Source organism: Pelobates fuscus, chromosome 1 (assembly GCF_036172605.1).
Source record: "Pelobates fuscus isolate aPelFus1 chromosome 1, aPelFus1.pri, whole genome shotgun sequence".
NCBI classification, from domain to species: domain Eukaryota; kingdom Metazoa; phylum Chordata; class Amphibia; order Anura; family Pelobatidae; genus Pelobates; species Pelobates fuscus.
In genome coordinates, this window is record NC_086317.1 from 85,462,678 (window position 1) to 85,482,939 (window position 20,262).

A 20,262-nucleotide genomic window follows, 5' to 3' on the forward strand; every position below is an offset into this window, starting at 1 on the left:
GGTGTGAGCCATTCCAGGGGATGTCAGGCGTCCTGTCTGCTGCCCAGTGGGGACCTCGGTGTTGTATTCGTGCGGTTGACCCCGTGATTTGGGGTAAGGTTGTATTGGCATGTTTTGTGTATATGCGCGTGCTGTGGTGGTTGTGTGGAGAATCTCTGCGTGAGAGTGTGGTATGTATGCTCTGAGCAGGTGTAGACCTGTGGTGGTGAATGATGTTGTTCCCCACCTTGTTTTTCCCTCGTGTGTTGTGGGCTAGTTGTACCCTGGTTTCGGGAGTCATGGGGTTGTCTGTCCACCTGTCGTCCAGTAGTGAACCCCCCTACTCCCACCCCCTAGATCTTAGTTCTTCCCGTTTGCCCATTGTCAGGGTCCTGGGTAAGCTCGTCCTCTGTGTGTATCCGCTCCCCCATGGGTCCCCACCCCGCCGCTACCAGTGGGCAGGGGGGGGTAGGCTTGTGATCAGTGGTGCTGCGTCCGGCGAGTCCAGGCGCTCCACCCCCCATCTCCCGCCCCCTCTCCCCCATCTAGTTATCGGATGTGTTCCGAGAGCAATATACATACCATAGTCTTCACTGCTCTGCGCATTTTTCCTGTCTTCCCAGAAGACTAGCTATTGTGATTCGGCCCTGTGTATGTCTTCAACCCCGAGTTTCCATTGCCCGATTGTCGGCAGAGTCGGTGTTTTCCACAGTATCGGTATCAGTGCTTTAGCTGCGTTTAGCAGGTGTCTGAGGATTGATTTTTTGTATGTTGAGAGCGTTTCTTTCGTGTGGTGTAGTAGGGCCAGGTCCGCTGTCAAGTTTGTGGGTTCTCCTGTTATATTCTGTATTTCTGCTTCAATTTCCTTCCAATATGGTTGGATCTTGTCGCAATCCCACCAGATATGTTTGAGGGTACCGACTCCATTTTCACATCTCCAGCAGGTGTCCGGTATCATTGGATTGATCCGATGTAGTAGAGTCGGCGTGCAGTACCAGTGAGATAACAACTTATAATTAATTTCTTGGTAGTTCGTGCTCGATGAGCTTTTGTGTTGTAGCAGCAATATTTGTTCCCATTGTCCCTCCGTGTATGCGTTATCCAAGAGGTCTTCCCATTGCCTCTTGAATAGGTCCTTCTTTTCCCTCTCGCCCGTTGCTAGTCGTTGGTATACGGTCGAGACAGTGCCATCTGCCTCGGGTGTCTGGAAACAGAGTTGTTCAAACCAGGTTAGATCCCTGTGCAGCTTGATCTTGTGTGGAAGATTGTGGTAAAAATGCTTGAGTTGGGCATAGTGGAATTGGTGCATGAGGGTAGTCGTCCCTCCCTCTGACATTTCCTGTAGGGTCTTCAGTCCGGTTCCAGTTAGTAACGTATGTAGTGGGATGTAGCTTTCTTGGGTGTCCAGTGGCCACGCTGACGGCGGTAGACTGTCTCCTATGTTCGAGTTGTGGGTGATGGGGATCAACGGGCTGGGAGAGGGGGATATGTAAGGTGCCTTCCTCAGTCTGGTCCAAGTTTTGAGCGTTTGTGTGATGGGGGAGTCTTCCCCTAGTGAGTTCAAGGCCTCGTCCCCGCCGTGGCAGATGTATTGGTGTAGTTGATTATTTGCTAGGTCTTTGCACAGTGCGGTCCATCGTTTATGAGGTGTGGCTATGTGGAGTTCTCTAATGCGCTGTAGAATCGTTGCTTGGTAATATTTGTTCAGGTCCGGTAAGGCAAGTCCCCCCCCATGTTTTGGGAAGGCACAGTTTTTCGTGTGCTATCCTGGCTCTATCCCCCTTCCATATGTATTTAAGGATCACTGTCTGGAGCGTTTGTAAGAAAATTTGTGGGATTATGCGTGGGAGTGTGTGGAACACATAGAGTGTTCTAGGGAGGATATTCATCTTTACAACTGCGATACGCCCCTGCAATGAGATGTGGTTGTAGTTCCATCTTTTGAGATCCTCCAGGACGGTGGACAGGAGGGGTGTGTAGTTATGCGTGTAAAGATCCTTCGCATCGGGGGTAACTTGTAGCCCCAGGTATTTCATGCTCTCTGTGCACCAGTGAAACGGGAATTGTCGTCGCAGTCGCTCGCATTCTTCCACTGGTACCATCACATTTTGTATCTCGCACTTGGGTATGTTAAGTTTGAGCCCCGATAAATTGCCATACATCTGGAATTCTGCCATGAGCTGAGGGATCGATTCCAGGGGTTCAGCCAAGAAAAACAGCATGTCGTCTGCGTAAGCGGCGACCTTGTGTTCCTGCGTTCTATGGCTGAGGCCTCGTATCTGTGGGTTTCTTCGTATTTTATCCAGGAGCGGTTCCAAGGTGAGCGCAAATAGAAGCGGCGAGAGTGGGCAGCCTTGCCTGGTTCCGTTCTTTATGTTGAAGCTATCTGTAAGTGCCCCATTTACTCGGACTTTAGCATTTGGTTGATGATAGAGTGTTGCGATCCACTTCAGCATCTGGTCTCCGATGCCAGTTCTCCGCAGTGTTTCCATCATAAATCGCCAATCTACTCTATCAAATGCTTTTTCTGCGTCCGTGGATAGCAGAAGTAGCTTTTTCTTGAGGTGTTTCGCTGCATGTTGGATCACAAAGAGCCTGAGGGGGCTGTCTCTGGCCTCTCTGCCTGGGATGAACCAAGTTTGGTCTGGGTGGACCAGTCGTGGCATGTATGTCTGGAGTCGGAATGACAGTATCTTCGAGAAAAGTTTGACATCTGTGTTGATGAGAGATATCGGGCGGTAGTTCCCCACCTGTTCTGTGTTTTTACCCGGCTTCGGGATCACCGTAATCATTGCTGCTAGGGATTCCTTGTGGAAGGATGCTCCGTCTCGTAGGCTATTTAATGCTTTAACCAGTGCTTTCGGTACCAGTTCATCGCTGAATTTCTTGTATGTTCTTTTAGGGCTAGTTTGACCTCCTCTTCTGTCACCGGCGCGTCAAGCGTTTCTGCTTCTTCCGGGGTGAGGGCATCAGGGTTGAAGTCCTGCAGGTAGTTTACCGTATCCATTTGTTTTCGCGCGGCATCAGGGGCCCTGTTTGAGTCGTCGATGTTGTAGAGGTTTGTGTAAAAGTACTTGAATTCCTCTGCGATTTCTTTAGGGAATTTGCGACAATCTGCCTCGTCTGGTTCGCAGGGCGTGTACCTGGGCCTTGTTTTGCGGGCCCTGTAGCATTTGGGCAAGCAATTTCCCACCCTTGTTGGCATGCCTGTAGAAGAATGCTTTTGAGCGTTGCATTTGTCTAGCGTATCTGCGTTCTATGATTTCCGTTAGCTGTCTCCTTTTCGCGGTGAGGAAAAATAAATATATTTTAATAATACATATGAACTTTTGTCATATATCTAAAAAACTGTGTTATGTAATGTTCTCTAAGAAATTAGGGAGTCAAAATAAATATCACAAGGAACCAACGCTCCCTGGGGTATGTTAAGGCCCACACAGTCAAATTAATGTACATATCTTTGGAAATATGCCGACATTATCTTTGGCAAGACCTGCAGTGGTTATGGTACTGTGGTCTTCTATTCCTTTCCCAATAGCTGAGCATAAGTGATTATAGCTGCAGCAGGGAATAGAGGAATAGTATAGATGAATGCAGCTTCCAAGACGATTCTCCCCAGCAAATAGAATATTCCCCAAACATGAGCCTAGACTTCATGAAGGGTGTAACAGGAATGATCTTTATTGAAAACACACTGGCTTTTATGAGAAATCCTCCCACAGCAAACAAAGACAATGACCAATCACCATACAGTTTTACAGTAATACACACCTTCCCTCTGCCTGGGAGATATTGAGATAAGTTAAGGAATAAATCAATTATCTCCAGGCAGAGGGCACACAATTTTCCCAAAAGTTGTAACACCCCTTTCCCCACAAGGTATCCCCACAAATTACATATCCCCTGATAGCCCCGATCTGGGGGACAAACATATCCAAATTTCAGGGGTTCTTAAAAAGTATGAAAGTCATATTTTATCGACCACACACGAGGCTCCTGCCCAAAACAGTTCCACAAATTCAGCGTGTGCGGTCAGTCAATTCAGAAAAAGGTAAAAAACGAACAAAGTACCGAATAGATCCTCCTGGCTCATAGGAGCGATTGCTCCCCTTGTCCGTACGAACAAAACTACTGAATGGCGCTCTCCTGGCTGTTCGGTAACTAAAGGAAGCAAGCGTTCGGTAGCTTCAGCGGTGGTTCGTGAGGCCGAGTGTCCGATTTTAGTTCCAGACACTCGACGACCAAGTCCCGCTGACTCCCCTCGTGCGAACAAGATGGCCGACATTTTCTATTCCACGTGGCGTTCGGCTATACGAATAGCGGCCGCCCAGGGAGCACTTAATAGTCAGTTCTTTTGAAGTTAATTAGCCAGGAGGGTGGTCGGTGTTCGATAGTTTCAAACTACCGAACCAATATTCAATATACATGCAGTAAATGGAGGAAAAAGCCTGAACAAAGAAGAAAATATTAAATAGAAGTCTATTTTCTTCACTCTTTTCTTTATATTACCTTGTGGAATAAGCCTTTGCACACCACGGGTAAATATTTCTCCTTGACTGCATTCAACTTGGATCCCTCTTTGCTGTGCAAACGATGCCCAGTAGTGAATCTAAAAGTGAAGCGAATTAGTAACACAGGAAAAGTCAGAAAAAAGTTTAGTAATCATTGGAAATATCAGCCACAAGGGACCAGTTCACCTGCAACTGTGGAAACAAGGCTGTGTAAGATAGCTGCTTGTAATGCTGCCCGAGCTTCTTCTTGCCTGGCTTCAAGTTGTGGAAGAGCTTCCCTCGGCAGATAGGTCGTGTAACACTGCTCCACGTAGCCCAAAAATTCTGCATCCAGCGCAAGGTGCTGCTATATAGCAAGATACGTGGCTGAGAGGCTTCTGTATAGTAGATAAAGAATGCTCACTGACACACACACTACCACAACAAGAGGACATAGTCTTAAATTAGAGGGGCAAAGGTTTAAAAATAATTTCAGGAGGTATTACTTTGCAGAGAGGGTAGTGGCCGCATGGAATAGCCTTCCAGCTGATGTGGTAGAGGTTAACACAGTGAAGGAGTTTAAGCATGCGTGGGATAAGCATAAGGCTATCCTAACTATAAGATAAGGCCAGGGACTAATGAAAATATTTAGAAAATTGGGCAGACTAGATGGGCCAAATGGTTCTTATCTCCCATCTCATTCTATGTTTCTATCAAGGTCTAGTTACCAGTGGGGTACCTCAGGGATCTGTACTTGGACCCATTCTCTTTAATATTTTTATTAGTGATATTGCAGAAGGTCTTGATGGTAAGGTATGTCTTTTTGCTGATGATACTAAAATTTTCAACAGGGTTTATGTTCCAGGAGGGATAAGCCAAATGGCAAATGATTTAGGTAAATTAGAAAAATGGTCAGAGTTGTGGCAACTGAAATTTAATGTGGATAAGCGCAAGATAATGCATCTTAGGCGTAAAACCCCAAGGGCAGAGTATGAAATATTTGATACCCTACTAACTTCAACATCTGAGGAAAGGGATTTAGGGGTAATTATTTTTAGATGACTTAAAGGTAGGAAGACAATGTAATAGAGCAGCAGGAAATGCTAGCAGAATGCTTGGTTGCATAGGAAGAGGTATTAGCAGTAGAAAGAGGGACGTGCTCATGCCATTGTTCAGAACACTGGTGAGACCTCACTCGGAGTATTGTACGCAGTTCAGAGAAGAGTTCAGAGAAGGGCTACTAAACTGGTTCATGTATTACAGGATAAAACTAACCAGGAAAGGTTTAAGGATCTTATTTTGTAAGGATATATATAGATAGATAGATAGATAGATAGATAGATAGATAGAGAGATGTACAAACACATAAAATTAAAGTTCAATTCTACATTGTCTCTTTGTTGAGCAATGGTTTCACGTAACATACACAGCTTCCTAAATTACAATTCAAATATGAAATAACAAGAAGAGACAATACATTTATTGCTCACGTACCACCATGTGACTGGGTTAGGTCCATCTTGATGGAGAGATTAAGGTTCTCGGAACGGAAGGCACAGTAAGAGTCATGTGGTTGGATGGATGAGAATTCCGGTAGGAAGTCTGGGGAACGAAGTGCTACATTATGATGGTCATGTGGGTTTCCATGGCACAGCCACTGAAGGTCAAATATCATGCAGAGATCCAGTAAATGAAGAAAGCAACAGTCATCATACCTGCAAAGAAGCAAACAAAAAAAAATTGTTTTTTTTAGGAAGTGGAACACAATAGAACATAAGACCTTTTCCTGTGTAACTTGAAATTGCTTTTGTGCCGTACATATAAAAGACAATAAAAAGACTGGCAGCCATAGTTCTAGGAAGTGAGGAAGTTAACGGATGTGACGCTCGCCCGCTGCACCCCCCCCCCCCTCGCAACAGTTTTTCCCCCTGTACAAAATGGCGCCCTTGGACCTGGATAAGTACATGGAAATCGCTCGGCAGTGTAAATATCTACCGGAGAACGACCTGAAGAGATTATGTGACTATGTGTGTGATCTGCTGCTAGAAGAATGAAATGTACAGCCAGTGTCAACGCCAGTTACAGTTTGTGGAGACATACATGGACAGTTTTATGATCTATGCGAGCTCTTCAGGACTGGAGGACAGGTCCCTGACACAAACTATATATTTATGGGAGACTTTGTAGACAGAGGGTATTAAGGCTAGAGATGTTTACCTATCTTCTTGCCCTGAAAGCAAAGTGGCCTGACCGCATTACATTGCTGAGAGGAAATCATGAGAGCAGACAAATTACACAGGTGTATGGATTCTATGATGAGTGCCAAACAAAATATGGAAATGCCAATGCATGGCGGTACTGTACCAAGGTGTTTGATATGCTAACTCTAGCAGCTCTGATAGATGAGCAAATACTCTGTGTGCATGGAGGACTCTCTCCAGACATAAAGACACTAGATCAGATCCGGACCATTGAACGAAACCAAGAAATTATTCACAAAGGAGCATTTTGTGATCTTGTATGGTCTGATCCAGAGGATGTGGATACTTGGGCTATCAGTCCTAGAGGAGCTGGCTGGTTATTTGGAGGCAAAGTCACCAATGAGTTCGTCCACATCAATAATCTGAAGCTTATTTGCCGAGCTCATCAACTTGTCCATGAAGGTTACAAATTCATGTTTGATGAGAAGCTTGTGACAGTCTGGTCGGCTCCAAACTACTGTTACCGCTGTGGAAACATTGCCTCTATTATGGTGTTCAAGGATGTGAATACTCGAGAGCCAAAACTCTTTCGGGCTGTTCCTGATTCATAGCGTGCTATTCCTCCCAGAACCACCACTCCTTATTTCCTCTGAGTGTTCTGTATTGAAAACTATTATTTTAAGCACTTTGCTGCTGTAATGCTGCATCTTGCCTTGTTTTTGTTTATTTCTATTTTTTTAAATTATCAAACATGTCTATTGCTTTATTAATCTTGTCAGGAAAAGATCCTACAATTCTATACTGGTCTGTTAAGGGTTTCTATTAGCTGGAAAGTATTGTCCTCTTCAGACACACAGCCCACTTTAGCAGCATGTGATAGCGTTGGGCAGCAACACTGTGACATTAAATTTTTGAAATATACTAGTTGTCCACTATGGTAATTCAAACATACTACTTTGGAGTTCTAGGTTTGCATTCTGTAAACAAACTGGGTAGTGCAGTGTTACAATAACCTTCCATTTCATTCCACCAAAGCAGAGCTAAATTTATGGATTAGTCATTATTATAAGGCTAGCACCCATTTTTATGGGCATGAAAATGTCTGAGTAATTTTTTAAGCCAAAATTAGTTTTGAGTTGCTGGTTTCTGAACATTCTTTAGGAGAACAGGAATTGTTTCTTTATGTCCATGATTTTATTTTTTATTCTTTCAGTGGGCAGTATATCAACTGGTGCCATTAGACAGCCCTACATAATTATATTTTGTTTAGAATAATCATATGGGATAGTCAACAAATCAGATATAAATAAGAAAGGTCAGCAGGGTATCAACAGGATTGGCTAAAGCTATGTAATTTTACACAGTTTTATTAAGGTAATTGGCAAAATTGTTACGGAGTGTATCTACGTTTGTAAAGGATGTTTGAATTTGAGTAACAAGTGCATCATGGGCATTGCACTGCTCCTCAGGACATCAAATCAATTCACAATGCTTTGAGTGTTGCGCTCTGGGACCACACATGTCGCTTCCTCAGGGAATAAACGGAACCGAAGCAGTGTAATTGCTAACTCTCATGCGATTTCGAATTGGGTAGTAGCAGTACAACCCTTGGTCATGTACCGTAAGATGTAGACCATGTTATTCATGAGGGGTGTTTTTTTCCTCCGTTATGCAACCACAATAGTCATAATCTTCTGCAAGCCCAACTTCAGCTGAGATTTATGGAATTTGTAGCAAGGTTTTTTTTTTGGGGGGGAGGGGGGGAAGTAATGGAAATGTATTCATCAACACAAGGACTACATTATGGCTGATCGATATAGTTGGCTAATTTCTTTAACTTTTTTTTTTTTCCCATTATCATCTTGATAATGGACCTGCCAACTTTAATTCGGGATCTATTCTTATGGTGTAAATAAATATTCAAGGGATAACAACTTAAACTTTTTTTGTAAATGTTTTTGCTCTGCAAACACATTCAATAGAGGAAAGCTCGCTTGTTATTACTATGGTTTGTTCTTTTATTTTATCATAGGAGAAGAACTGTTCAGCAGCAAAATTATGGACTGACTGTGTATGCCTAGTGTTGTGCGTGGGAGCAAAGGAATTGTCCTTCATCAGATGTTTTAAAGTGAATATATATATATATATATATATATATAAATATGAAGAAAAAGAGAGAGAGTTTGACAGAAGCTGCATTATTCCGTGTGAAAATTATTGAAGCTTTTGAATTTGTATATTAAAATTATTGTACTGATCTTAGGTTATTTTCCCTTCCAGATATCTTGTATTTTAATAAAGTAACATTAAAAGCCACATATAAAAAAAAATAAAAATAAATACAATAGAAATTGCTGACACTTTTACAAAATATAACATGTCAACTAGATCTTATTCGAAGAATAACATGGAGTCGACACAAAGAAAAACAAATTCATGGAAGATGCAACTTTCCACTGCCTATATAATCAGCTATATGTTTTTAAAGTAGAACTTCCACATCTCTAGAAAGTGCACTATAGAATAACACAGAGCACTGTGATTGGATGGATTTCAAGCCATCCAATGACAGTGCTCTGTGTCATTTTACAAGCGTGGGAAAGTTCTTTGGCATTCTGTAAGTTTATTAGTGTAAAAGTTACCCTTTTGGCAGACTGTCACTTTTTCAATGTATTTTTATGGTAATAATACACCCATGTATTAGTATTTACTAGTAGGGTAAGTATCACAACTATTTTAAACAGGTCCACTTTGTCACCCTTTTCCCCTTTTTTTTTTTTTTTTTTAAATCTGTAGCTGTGCTTCCGCTTACTAACTTGGAGGCTGTCCGGACATTAACATCCATGTCTCCTTTGAAGATGAACTGCCCAGGATTCCAGGCAAACTTGAGGCGGTTCCATTCCCAGTGCATGTTCTCCGTCGTATTATATGGGTCCTATGAGAGGAATAGATCAGACAGATAAACACAACCATAACGTTGGGCCTATCTCATAATATAATGATGCATCTTATAATACAAGCTTGTGACTTAATGATGTATGTTGGACATCTTCTATTTGGTTATGTAGTATTACCTCAGTAGCCAGCTGATGTAGATTAGCCTGTTCAATGTCCATGCTGAAATGTCCGTGAAGGAGCAATCGGCTCTTATCCCACCAAGGCAGAGGAGCACTAGGATCTACGGAAGGCTTGGAGAGGAGGTCGACATATTGCCCCACCAAAGTCCAGGCAGGGTCCCAGCATGGACCCCAAACTATAGTATACAGCTGAATCTCGGCTGCAACCAACAAACACAGATGTAACTATCCCATCAAAAAGAACTTCTACATTCTGATTTATTATTCAGATAATTCTAGAGAAACTTGAGAAAATGTAATATTATTTCCCTTTGATGCATTAAACTTACTTATAATCTCCCACCCAATTAACCGGTTCATTTTCTTAAACGACTGCTGTGAATTCTTTTTTAATTTGCCATTTCTTTTAATTGAAATGACTCATTTCAACTGCATGGTATCCAAACCCCACACAGATCTAATTTGATTTTTATTGCTGATCTTGTCACATACACACACACAAGCAGTAAAAGTTCATCTGGAGCCGCTACGAACCTGTAAAGATTGGAATATGTTGTAACAGACCACTAATTGGTCTAGGACTCAGATGTCCTGCTTTCAAATTGCGTTGTCTAATCTTATTTAAGGCATTAATGGCAAGCTGTTTCAGGTGTACCCAATAAAGAAATGAATGGCACAATCTAGGAAAAAAGAGCTTTCTTTCTGTAAAAGAGCCAATTTTACATAAAATGGAGCAGAACCCTAATGAGGGTCTGTAAATATCCAATTAACAATAAGATATTGGCTTCAGAAGGTGGTGAATTAAATATACGAAATCCTGTTATAGAAATGGAGCAACAAATGTATCCAAATCTACAGATAAACAACAGACAAATATTCAAGTTAGAGTGCATTCAGAAGTTATTAACAGGTATCTGCTCTCTTACTGTAATAAAGTGGACCATAGACATCACACAACCGATAAATAGATTTTTATAATAATTTGCTACAAAGAATTATGAGCACTGTAGTCTAATATACACGACTACCCACATTCTAACATTGATGAAATCTAAAGAACTTTTGTAGCCTGTCACATTTTCCGAACAAATCATGGCTCACTTCCACCAACAAGGACCTCTGTAACGATTGTATAGCTAGACATTTTTGGTACTGCGATTATTCACTTGTGGTCACTTACAGTGAAAGTCATGGAAGAACTTTAAAGGTGGCATGTTCCTTTCTACAATTGCATCCCCCCACGGCATGCCTAGTTGTATGACTTGTTTCCGGCGTGCGCTTGCTTGCCCGCTTTGTTCAGCCCCAAGAAGTCTTCCAGAAAGGTGCCAGTCCCGAATTTCAAAAAGATAGCGGGGATAATCACGAATTCGCACTGAAATTCAAGAAATAGGGTAAAATTAAAGATAGCAAACACTTCATGTAAGCATTGTAGTAGAAAATGTAATCTTCATTAAAACCTTTACATTCAGCTAATAATATTTATCCAACAATAACATGTGGGGTCTACATTTTGGGCACTCTTGATATAGTAAATAGATCACTCTGTCTGAAACTCTTCATTTTTGTCACCTTATTAATACCTGTGCTCATTTTGTCTAGCATGCCATGTAAACATTAATTGGAATACAAGAACAGACAAATGAATATTGGCTGGAACTGTATAAATGGTGTCTTCAAGAAAACAAATACACAGATTTCTCTATAAAAGGATTAAGATGGTGAAATTATTTATAATTTAGAAATAGTCTATAGAAGGGCAGTCCTCTGTGCTTACTAGTTGTACCGTGCTCTTAATAACTACTATACGCCATATGAAATTCTATCTATTTCCTGCACATTGGGGAATGAAGATATAATCATATAGTAAAGGGACATACTGGTGTTTAACCATGCTTTTTTTTTAAATGCGTTATCTGCATAAACAATATATGGAAAAAGAACTAAAATCATTAAGAAAATTACTCATAAATGAAACTCATATTTTATGGTCTCATATTTTCTATGGAAGTGCTAAGATTATGTAAACTTTTATCCCACTTAGTGCCGGGCAGCCATAGTCAATTTTATGATTGCAACAAGCTTGCATATACAATAGGGAAGGATCTCTCACCTTCCCAATACAAACACACAGCTACTTAGCTGAAAATAAAGAAGCTGAGAGGATCCACAAGATGGCTGCTATCAGTCATTCTGTGTGATGCTTGGACCTGTGCTTTGGGGATAAGCTACTTCTCTCAAAATTATCACCAGGACAGGGATTATATAATGATATTAGTCCTCATAGACCAGAATGAGATGTTCTCAACTGGTCTGCAGGCAGACCACTTAACTTTGCACCCATGGACACTTTCAACGTTTTTTTTTTTTTTTTTAATTTACATTTTTATTATTTACATTTTTGACATAGCAGGGGATTCTTGGAATGAACTGTCAGCTTTCTACTGTAGAAAGTGATTACTGAACCAAAAAAAGTTCTGCTGAGCAGTTTCTTAGTATAAAAGAGCTACTACATGTAATGACATACAGCTGTATTACTGGAACTAAGGAGAAAGGTTAGGGCAGGGATAGGCAACCTTCGGCACTCCAGATGTTTTGGACTACATTTCCCGTAATCCTCTTACAGCCATAATGCCGGCAAAGTATCATGGAACATGTAGTCCACAACCTCTGGAGTGCCAAAGATGGCCAATCCCTGAGTTAGGGTAAAAATACAAGGAGTGAGCTTATGGGGCATAACTATGTATGTATTTATTTATTTTTAACTAAAGAAATTTATTACAAACCCAGACCCCACAATAACCAAGTGTGATCTAACTTCAAGTAACACAATGGATGCCTGGAATAACTCTACACGTGGAATTATGCAATTGCTCACCGTAAAAGGTTTTCAAAGAGCACTTCATCATGCGACACCACTGTATAACTAGAGGTAAACCTTCAGAGGGAAAAGGGCTAATGCTGTCAATGTCACTCATGTTCTCTACCACCTTTTCTGGCCCGTGAAGTGATTCATCTGCCAACGCCACCACTTCAAGGTCAGACATAGTCCAGGTCAGCAGTGACTTTCTCATTGGAGTGTTACTATACAAACGCTTTGAGCGCTGAATATATATCTCTATGTTCTTCTTCTCAAGGGACGCATACAACTCCTCGATCTTCCTCGCAGGAAGCAGCTCTCCATGCTGCTTGCGCAGAGCAGCAACTTTATCGTCCAGGAGTCGCAACCTCTTGGCACTCTCCTTGCTCTCATCTTTCATCAACTCATAGTTGTCTCTCAATTTAACCTCAAACACATCGTCCAGGAATGCGAAAGAAAACTGCTTGACCCTCAGCACCAGGTCTGGTGGGAGAGGCTCAGGTCCAGTTCGTTGTGTGCGATGGAGACCTTTCAACCACTTTTGCACCCCAATGGCTTTATCAAGGATACAGGAGAAGTCATATCTATGAGGGAACTCCATGGACATGCTGCTAAGAGAAAGAACCCAAGCTCGGTTCCTCTCGGTGAGCAGTGAGGGAAAGTGGCTGCGGTGCAACAACATATCTTCCAGTTCAGGTAGTCTTTGTGCATCAATATCTTTAAACAGAAAGATACTGTGTCCATCAACATTGACAGTCACCTCCGGGGAACGCACCTGAAGGGAACCACCATTCTTGTTCAACCAGATGCTCTGACCAGTGAACAGAAAGCAGTTTGTTTGTGAAACATCAATCTCCAATTTCACAGAATTAATTTCCAGTGTGATCTGCAGTCCTTTTTTGTGACAACCAGGCTCAGTGCCTGGACTTTTGGTTACAGAATTTGGTGACATAGGAGGAAAACTGTCTTTGCCCTCAGTGGTTGATGCTGAGGGCTGGGCCTCTCTGTTCAAGGTTGTAAGCAGCAGATCCCTGCACTGCAGGGTAGACAAAGTGTGCTGGTACAAGTACATATGATCACAGGGACTCCAGTGCAGAAACAGCTCATTGTCACATTGAACCTGTATATTGAAAAATACAAATTTTTACATATTCAACACATGGAGCTTTGCATTTTAACATCTAACCAACATACATTTTGTGTCTTCCAAACTACAAATAAATGTGATATCTGTCAAAACATTACGCTATGCAAACTTAACATGTAATCTTGCAGTGATTTCATGTGATTCTAATCAATAAGCAGTAACAGAAGCACGTAATGAATAAATAGTTCCCATTAGAAGTAGGTCATATCAAGCGGTCGGAGGAACAAGGTAGCCTAGTTAGGACGATGGTTAGCAAATATGATAGCTACTTATTTTGCTCATTAGCCTGTACCTTTATCCACCATAAGCTTCCTCAACAAATGGCGAGTGCCAATAATAAGATACGAAACAGGCTTGCAATGTTTACAATGACTAACGTTCTCTTGCAATGATTTGTAATTTTAACTGGCCTCTTTATAAGCCCGAAAGTGACTGTATACTTGTTGAGTCAATTGACAAATGATGTATATTCTAGAACGGGGAATTGTGAAACTTAAAAAACACCTCGATAGATGGCAGGTGCCAATGGTTTAAGCCAAAGATGGGGCACATATTGTTTTCTTGTCGAACTGTATAATGTTTCCAAAATGTTGATCAAGTTGGCTTCTGCGTAAGCCCAAAAGTTGATGTGCACTTGCTCTCTTCATTGAGTAAAAAAATAAAGAATTAAAAAAAAAAAAGAAGTAGGTCATGAATTGTTTTAATATTAACAGTCAAGAAATTGAGCTGTTATAAATTAACCCTTACCCAAAATAAACTACAACAAAAAAAGAGAATCAGTGTCAACATTTTAGTGGCACAATGCCGCCTTAGCTAGGTAGATTTATTACATAAAAGCATTTTAATGGATGGCAACTTTTCATAGCCAAAATCTTGCTATTAGTTATACTTTATTTATTTATTATTATTTATATCCAGTGCATTCTGCACCACATGGCATTCAGCGCAATTCTCCTACGGTTGCACGATTCTCTGTGTTTGGTTTGTAAATGTGTATGTGCATATTTGCGCTGCAGAATATGTTGGCACAATAAAAATGCTAATAATGCACACATCCCCTCACCTCACTGGAAGGTGATAAACAATGAAGACACTAAGCTCCTGGACCCATGTAGCAGAATGAAGTGTATTCTTGGCTTCCCTTTGCTGCAAATTACACTCCGTAAAAATTAGATAACAGTGATACTGGTGTAAATAAATAAAAATGTGATAATTCACAGGTTACTGCCAGGAATTAACCAGGGAATTTAAAATTTTACTTTGGTTCCCAGCTCTGTTATCTTGGTATGCAAATACAGGAATGCATTGTTAGGGACTATACTAACAGCACAAAAGTCCTAACCCATAGTTTCTCTTTGCTAAACAGCTAAACATACATTTTAACATGATACTACTTTGACAGGGCCACAGACGTGTCTTCACAACCTTTGAATCAGAGCTCACTGCTCACAAGAAATTATGCTTTGTATCTGTATCAATGCATGAAAAGGAGATTTGGGCCTGCATTCTACGTAATGGATCAATATAGATATCACCTGATTTTAACCAGTTTCCAGTAGATCTATGGCTAACACTGTACCTATGTGGATCGTAATTTGATAAATCACACTCTAAAGTAGAAGAGTAGACTGCCTTTTACAATGCTGCTCCTATACATTGACCGATGTATTAACAAGCATGTCCGATGCCATTGCTAGTTTTCAGTGGATTTCTAAACTAACAGAGTAATAGTTGAGTATTTTAGAGTTATAAATGTTTTTTGTAGATTAGGATAACTTGATTGTAGTTAACACACCCTGTATTATTAGAACATGTGATTAAAAATAATATATATATAACAGAGTTTAAAGAAATAAAAAACTACAATGTAGTGTTTTAAATAGCATAAGATATATATTCTAGTATAAAAAAACTGCTATTATTCATTATTATTCACTAAGTTACAAACACTCAGAGATATTATGATGCTTGGTTTTAAGCATCCAAATTAAAGACGGGCAGTGTGACACAACCAGGAAATTCTAGCAATCATACCTCTAAGGAATGGATAGTGGTGAAGTATGTGGAGGACAGGGTGGAAAAGTAGAGCAGTGGTTCAGGAATGTCTACAGACTTGCAGCAAAGTTCCATCTTCTCAGTGACGGATTTCAGTAGAGACAAGGCAAAGCCGTGCAGCCTTACATTGCAGCTTTCAGCACTTCTCTGTACAGTAAAAAGGTCTATTCTGACTTGTGAAGCACCTGCAATAAAGGAGACAATAGTGTTCTGTTTAAAACACATCCCGAACAGATAGGATAGTGTTTTCACGAACATGGCATTGAATCTAAACCTCTTAATGTGGTAAGTTTCACTAAGGTGCTGGCATGCAAAAGAGAACAGTTTGACTTCAGAAGCAAAGGATGCAAAGTCACTTTAAATGTCAAATGTCTGGAGGTTAAATTAATTACTTCTCACGTACAGGGACTTATGTACTTACCCACCAGGGTGGACAATGTAAACAGGTTCACTTCCTCCACACGGACATCCACTCTCCAGAGGACGGCCAGTTTGCTGCATGGTTCCCCAAATGGAGAGGTTACAGCAAGTGCGTTCTGCGATGATGGAACTGGATATTTTGACTGGTTAGGGAGCAGGCTTAGTACACGGGAGAGACATTCCACACAGGTATCTGAGAACTCTACCTGCAGACCCTGTACAGTAGACTCTATGAAGAGTGTGTCTGCCTGCATAATGCCTCCACCCAGAGATTTATTGTAGCTGCCCTGGAAAACACAAATAGATCTAATCAAGCCTCGGCTGGATGAGCATGTGATTTTTTTAAGTCCAATTATAGCTATAGATATTACAAAGAAAATATATAATTACACAGAATTTGCTTCAAATGAAAATGAGTGTGCCAGTTTTAAAGGTGCATAACAACAAAACTAATCACACATTAATAAGCCATCACTGGCTAGCTTGACTTTTCAGCCAAGGTGCTGAATGGTAGTGGATTGAAATGAGAAGTGCAACATTTAGGCCAAATTAACAAGATGTGACTACAGCAGAATTGAACTTTTTTAGGTTTTTTCCCAAATCAGCTATTTTAGCCAAAATGTTGAATATCAATCCACTACGATCTAGTGTTTAGTGAAATCACCTTTATATTGGACATCAAATAGATTGAGGACTTGAATAAAAAAAAATTAATATACAGAATGTAACAAAAAAGAAGCTTAATGCTACTTCTGTCTTCATTTTAAAGAGATTCAATAGTGTAAGGAATACAAGCTGTATTCCTTACACTATAGTTTCCACTAGCCTTTCCCTCCCTCGCCCCTTGTAACACTTACCCGATTCCAGCCCAGATGTACCTCTGCGCTGGGTCTACTTTTCGCCTTCAGGGGGGAGCTAACGTGTGGCAAGCGTCATGAGCGCATTAAGCCCTCTCCATAGAAAAGCATTGCTGCAATGCTTTCCTATGGGAATTTAACGGACGCTGGATGTCCTCTTGCAGGGCGTGAGGACATCAGTTGACCAAAAGTCGCCTAGCAAGCAGGAAGTACCTATAGTGTCTGTCTGACTGACAGCCGCTAGAAGGAGTCTTAGTCATGCAAAGTAATCATTGCAGTTCATCTAAAACTGCAATGTTTTACATTGCAGGAATAATGGGGAAAGGGACAGTGCACCCAGACCACTTCACTGAAGTGATCTGGTTGCCTATAGTGTCCCATAACTAAAAGCTCTGTAAGCCCCACCTAAAGGAAAAGTCCACTGGACACAGTTTGCAAAATGAACAACAATGGAAAAGAATGAGCCGCCTAGTGAGTATTGCACCTGTCAAAACACTCAGCATTTGTGTTCTTCTCATTTCTTACCTGTAAACTGAAGCAATCGAGAACAAAAGCCTCTCCCCAAACGTGCGTGCTTGGTAGATGGAGAGCTTGCTGGATATGAGAGTCCTTTCCCACCCTCCAGCACAGATTGCTCACAGAGAGGACAGCCCTTTGATGCAGGTTCTGGGTACGTAAGTGCTTGAACTCTGAAGAAGAGAAGAAGAGAAACAGACATCAAACAAATGATAAGAACAGAATTTCTCACCTATTTTACCTAATTACCATTAGTAACAGATGCATCTCTATGGGTAATGATCAGTACCCCCATGCAATGCGTGGAGATGCTGAAGGTAGGTGCTGCACACTGTGCAGCAGTGGACTCTAGTGGCAATCTAAGTGACTGCACCAAGAGGTGTAACTAAGCAGCAATATAAACACTGCTTTTTCTTTGCTCAGAGCATGAACTAATATTAGTATGCCTCTGAGTACCAGGAAGAGCTACATTTTTAATCAAGTCAATGCCACATGGTAAAAAAAACAAAAAAAAAAACAGCACAAGTAAACATATCTAAAGAGGAAATCACCAAGGATTTCCAGGGACGTAACACAACATAACAAGCATCACATTTAATTTTACAAACTTGTCAAAACATGAGGGACAAAATTAGAACATAAATACGACTCATATAAATACTTACTATGAACTGAGAGTATTTTTCATCACACTAGACATACCAGGGTACTAAGGCATTCAGCCATAACCTGCCTGTGATCACTTTCACTGCCTGGCAATTTGACTCCAATTGGTATTTGACTTGGCAGGTAAACACATGGAAACAGACAGTTACTTCCTATCAAGTCTGGCTGCTTAGCCTGCAGTAGTATTGCATGTATTGCCTAGGTACCACACTAGGTTATGGCATTTCCACTAGAGTTTAAACCTCAATAAGTTCACCTTTACCAACTCAGCCTAATGTTATTGGACAAACCACACACAACCCTCAAAAAAACCCAAAATAACATAGATTCCTTGGATACAGATAATCGAGGTCAAGATGGAATGACCATAAAAGCACTATTTTCAAAAGATAAAACATGTTTAGTAAGCAGTATTAGAACATATCCGGGTGTTTGGTCCAGAGTTGGCACAATGTGAGAAGACCTCCACATCCAGCAATGAGAGCAAGTATGCAAGAACAAATGCTAAAATAAAAAAATATATAAAGATTGCATCTTACCTAGTGAAATAGATGAAAATCCCACAGCAAAAGGTTGGGCCTCTCCCAGCTGGACAGACACATTGACATTGCACATGGATGAGTTGAATATTATAGGGGCCAAAATCACAGGAAATGGTCTGCAGAGAAATAAAAGAACCTACTGTGAACAGGGAATGAGATTTCCAATAAGACACATTATTTTATATACGAGACAGGGTGAGTGAACCTCATTTAAAGGATTAAACACAATGACAAATTCACTTAGAGATAATTACACCACTGGATCACCTATGTCGTGTTACATTGAGACTTCTTTAGATGCAACCCCACAGAGTTAAAGCAATAAACAATTTCTAATAGTCAGTTTGAATCATTATAGGGGTGCCCTAAACGCAGCTTATCGTAATGGTTATGATGCAAATTTACAATAAATTAATGTGTTTATCATATTTAGTTTACAAATATTTTACAAAGTGCAGTCCCTCTGGTTTTAGTAAAGCGGTTTTCGAGCAGTTCAATAACGCGCCTCACCTGGCAACCAAAGTACGCCCTCTCTGCAGCCAGCGAGATGATGAGGATTGTGGCTGTGAGCACAGAGGTAAGTCCCCCACCCCTATTCTCAAGTACTCATAGCCTACCAATGTTGCCTATATTTGGAGGGATATATAGAGGGGGGTGGATTTGAAATTGGTCAGAAAAGGTTTCTCTGCACCATCACTAAAGCCACTGAAATGGTACTTAGTGGTCCCTTTTAAGCTGTTCAACAATATAAATTTGGCTGATTTGAATAAGCAGGGGCACCACAATTAGCCCACAGTAACCTGAAAATTACTGAAGCCTTTTAAACCATCAATATATAAATCTGCCACTAGTTGGATCACATTTACAGAAGACTGAATAACTTTCAAGGGGCACTCTAAGTACCTCAATCATTACAGCTCACTGATGTGGCTAAAGTGCAACAGGTCTGTGAGTATTGTCAAAAAAAGAAAAAAAAACATCGCAACCCCTCCTCCCCCAACAAAAAACAGAGCTCTCTCAATGTTTACAGTCGACACTTCACCTGCACTCAGTTAATGCAGAATATATCTTCTGCATAAGCCTGTTCTACTTGGGTACCAATTATAGTTGAGGACTGTTCAGCTCAATTATGTTCCTAAAGATCAGTCTCTTTCCTCAACAGTCAAACAAGAAAAAAAATCACCTAGAATTTTTGGTTGAGGCTCTTGGTGATCTTTGTAACTGGCGTTCCAGCGCCAGCAAGCTGAACCAATGAGAAAACTCCTGGTGACGATAGTGAATGATGCAAGTGTTAAGTGCTATGGAGCTCTGAATATCAATGGAGTTGACCTGAAGGAAGAGCAAAAATATTATGAAAAAACAAAACAAGAGAACAACAACAAACCAATTGACAGCATAGGCTTTTAGTTATAAAACATAAATTGGGAGAGGTTGTCATTTCTACAGATTTTTTTG

General features: G+C 40.8%; 1 protein-coding gene and 1 pseudogene across 2 annotated transcripts in view; one reads left to right on the forward strand and one right to left on the reverse strand.

Moving 5' to 3' along the window:
- The window catches only part of BLTP2 (bridge-like lipid transfer protein family member 2), a 52,596-nt gene that overhangs the window by 18,363 nt on the left and 13,971 nt on the right, over nucleotides 1–20,262 (reverse strand). For both annotated transcript variants that reach the window (XM_063449965.1, XM_063449964.1), the window contains exons 11-22: nucleotides 19,991–20,136; nucleotides 18,805–18,923; nucleotides 17,609–17,772; nucleotides 16,228–16,513; nucleotides 15,786–15,991; nucleotides 12,623–13,724; nucleotides 10,928–11,119; nucleotides 9,745–9,947; nucleotides 9,487–9,605; nucleotides 5,964–6,184; nucleotides 4,677–4,867; nucleotides 4,489–4,588 (exon numbers count right to left, since the gene is read on the reverse strand). In XM_063449965.1, the coding sequence (XP_063306035.1) occupies nucleotides 4,489–4,588; nucleotides 4,677–4,867; nucleotides 5,964–6,184; nucleotides 9,487–9,605; nucleotides 9,745–9,947; nucleotides 10,928–11,119; nucleotides 12,623–13,724; nucleotides 15,786–15,991; nucleotides 16,228–16,513; nucleotides 17,609–17,772; nucleotides 18,805–18,923; nucleotides 19,991–20,136 (3,049 nt within the window). The remainder of the gene's footprint in view (nucleotides 1–4,488; nucleotides 4,589–4,676; nucleotides 4,868–5,963; nucleotides 6,185–9,486; nucleotides 9,606–9,744; nucleotides 9,948–10,927; nucleotides 11,120–12,622; nucleotides 13,725–15,785; nucleotides 15,992–16,227; nucleotides 16,514–17,608; nucleotides 17,773–18,804; nucleotides 18,924–19,990; nucleotides 20,137–20,262) is intronic.
- LOC134604584 (serine/threonine-protein phosphatase 6 catalytic subunit-like) lies at nucleotides 6,396–8,811 on the forward strand (annotated as a pseudogene).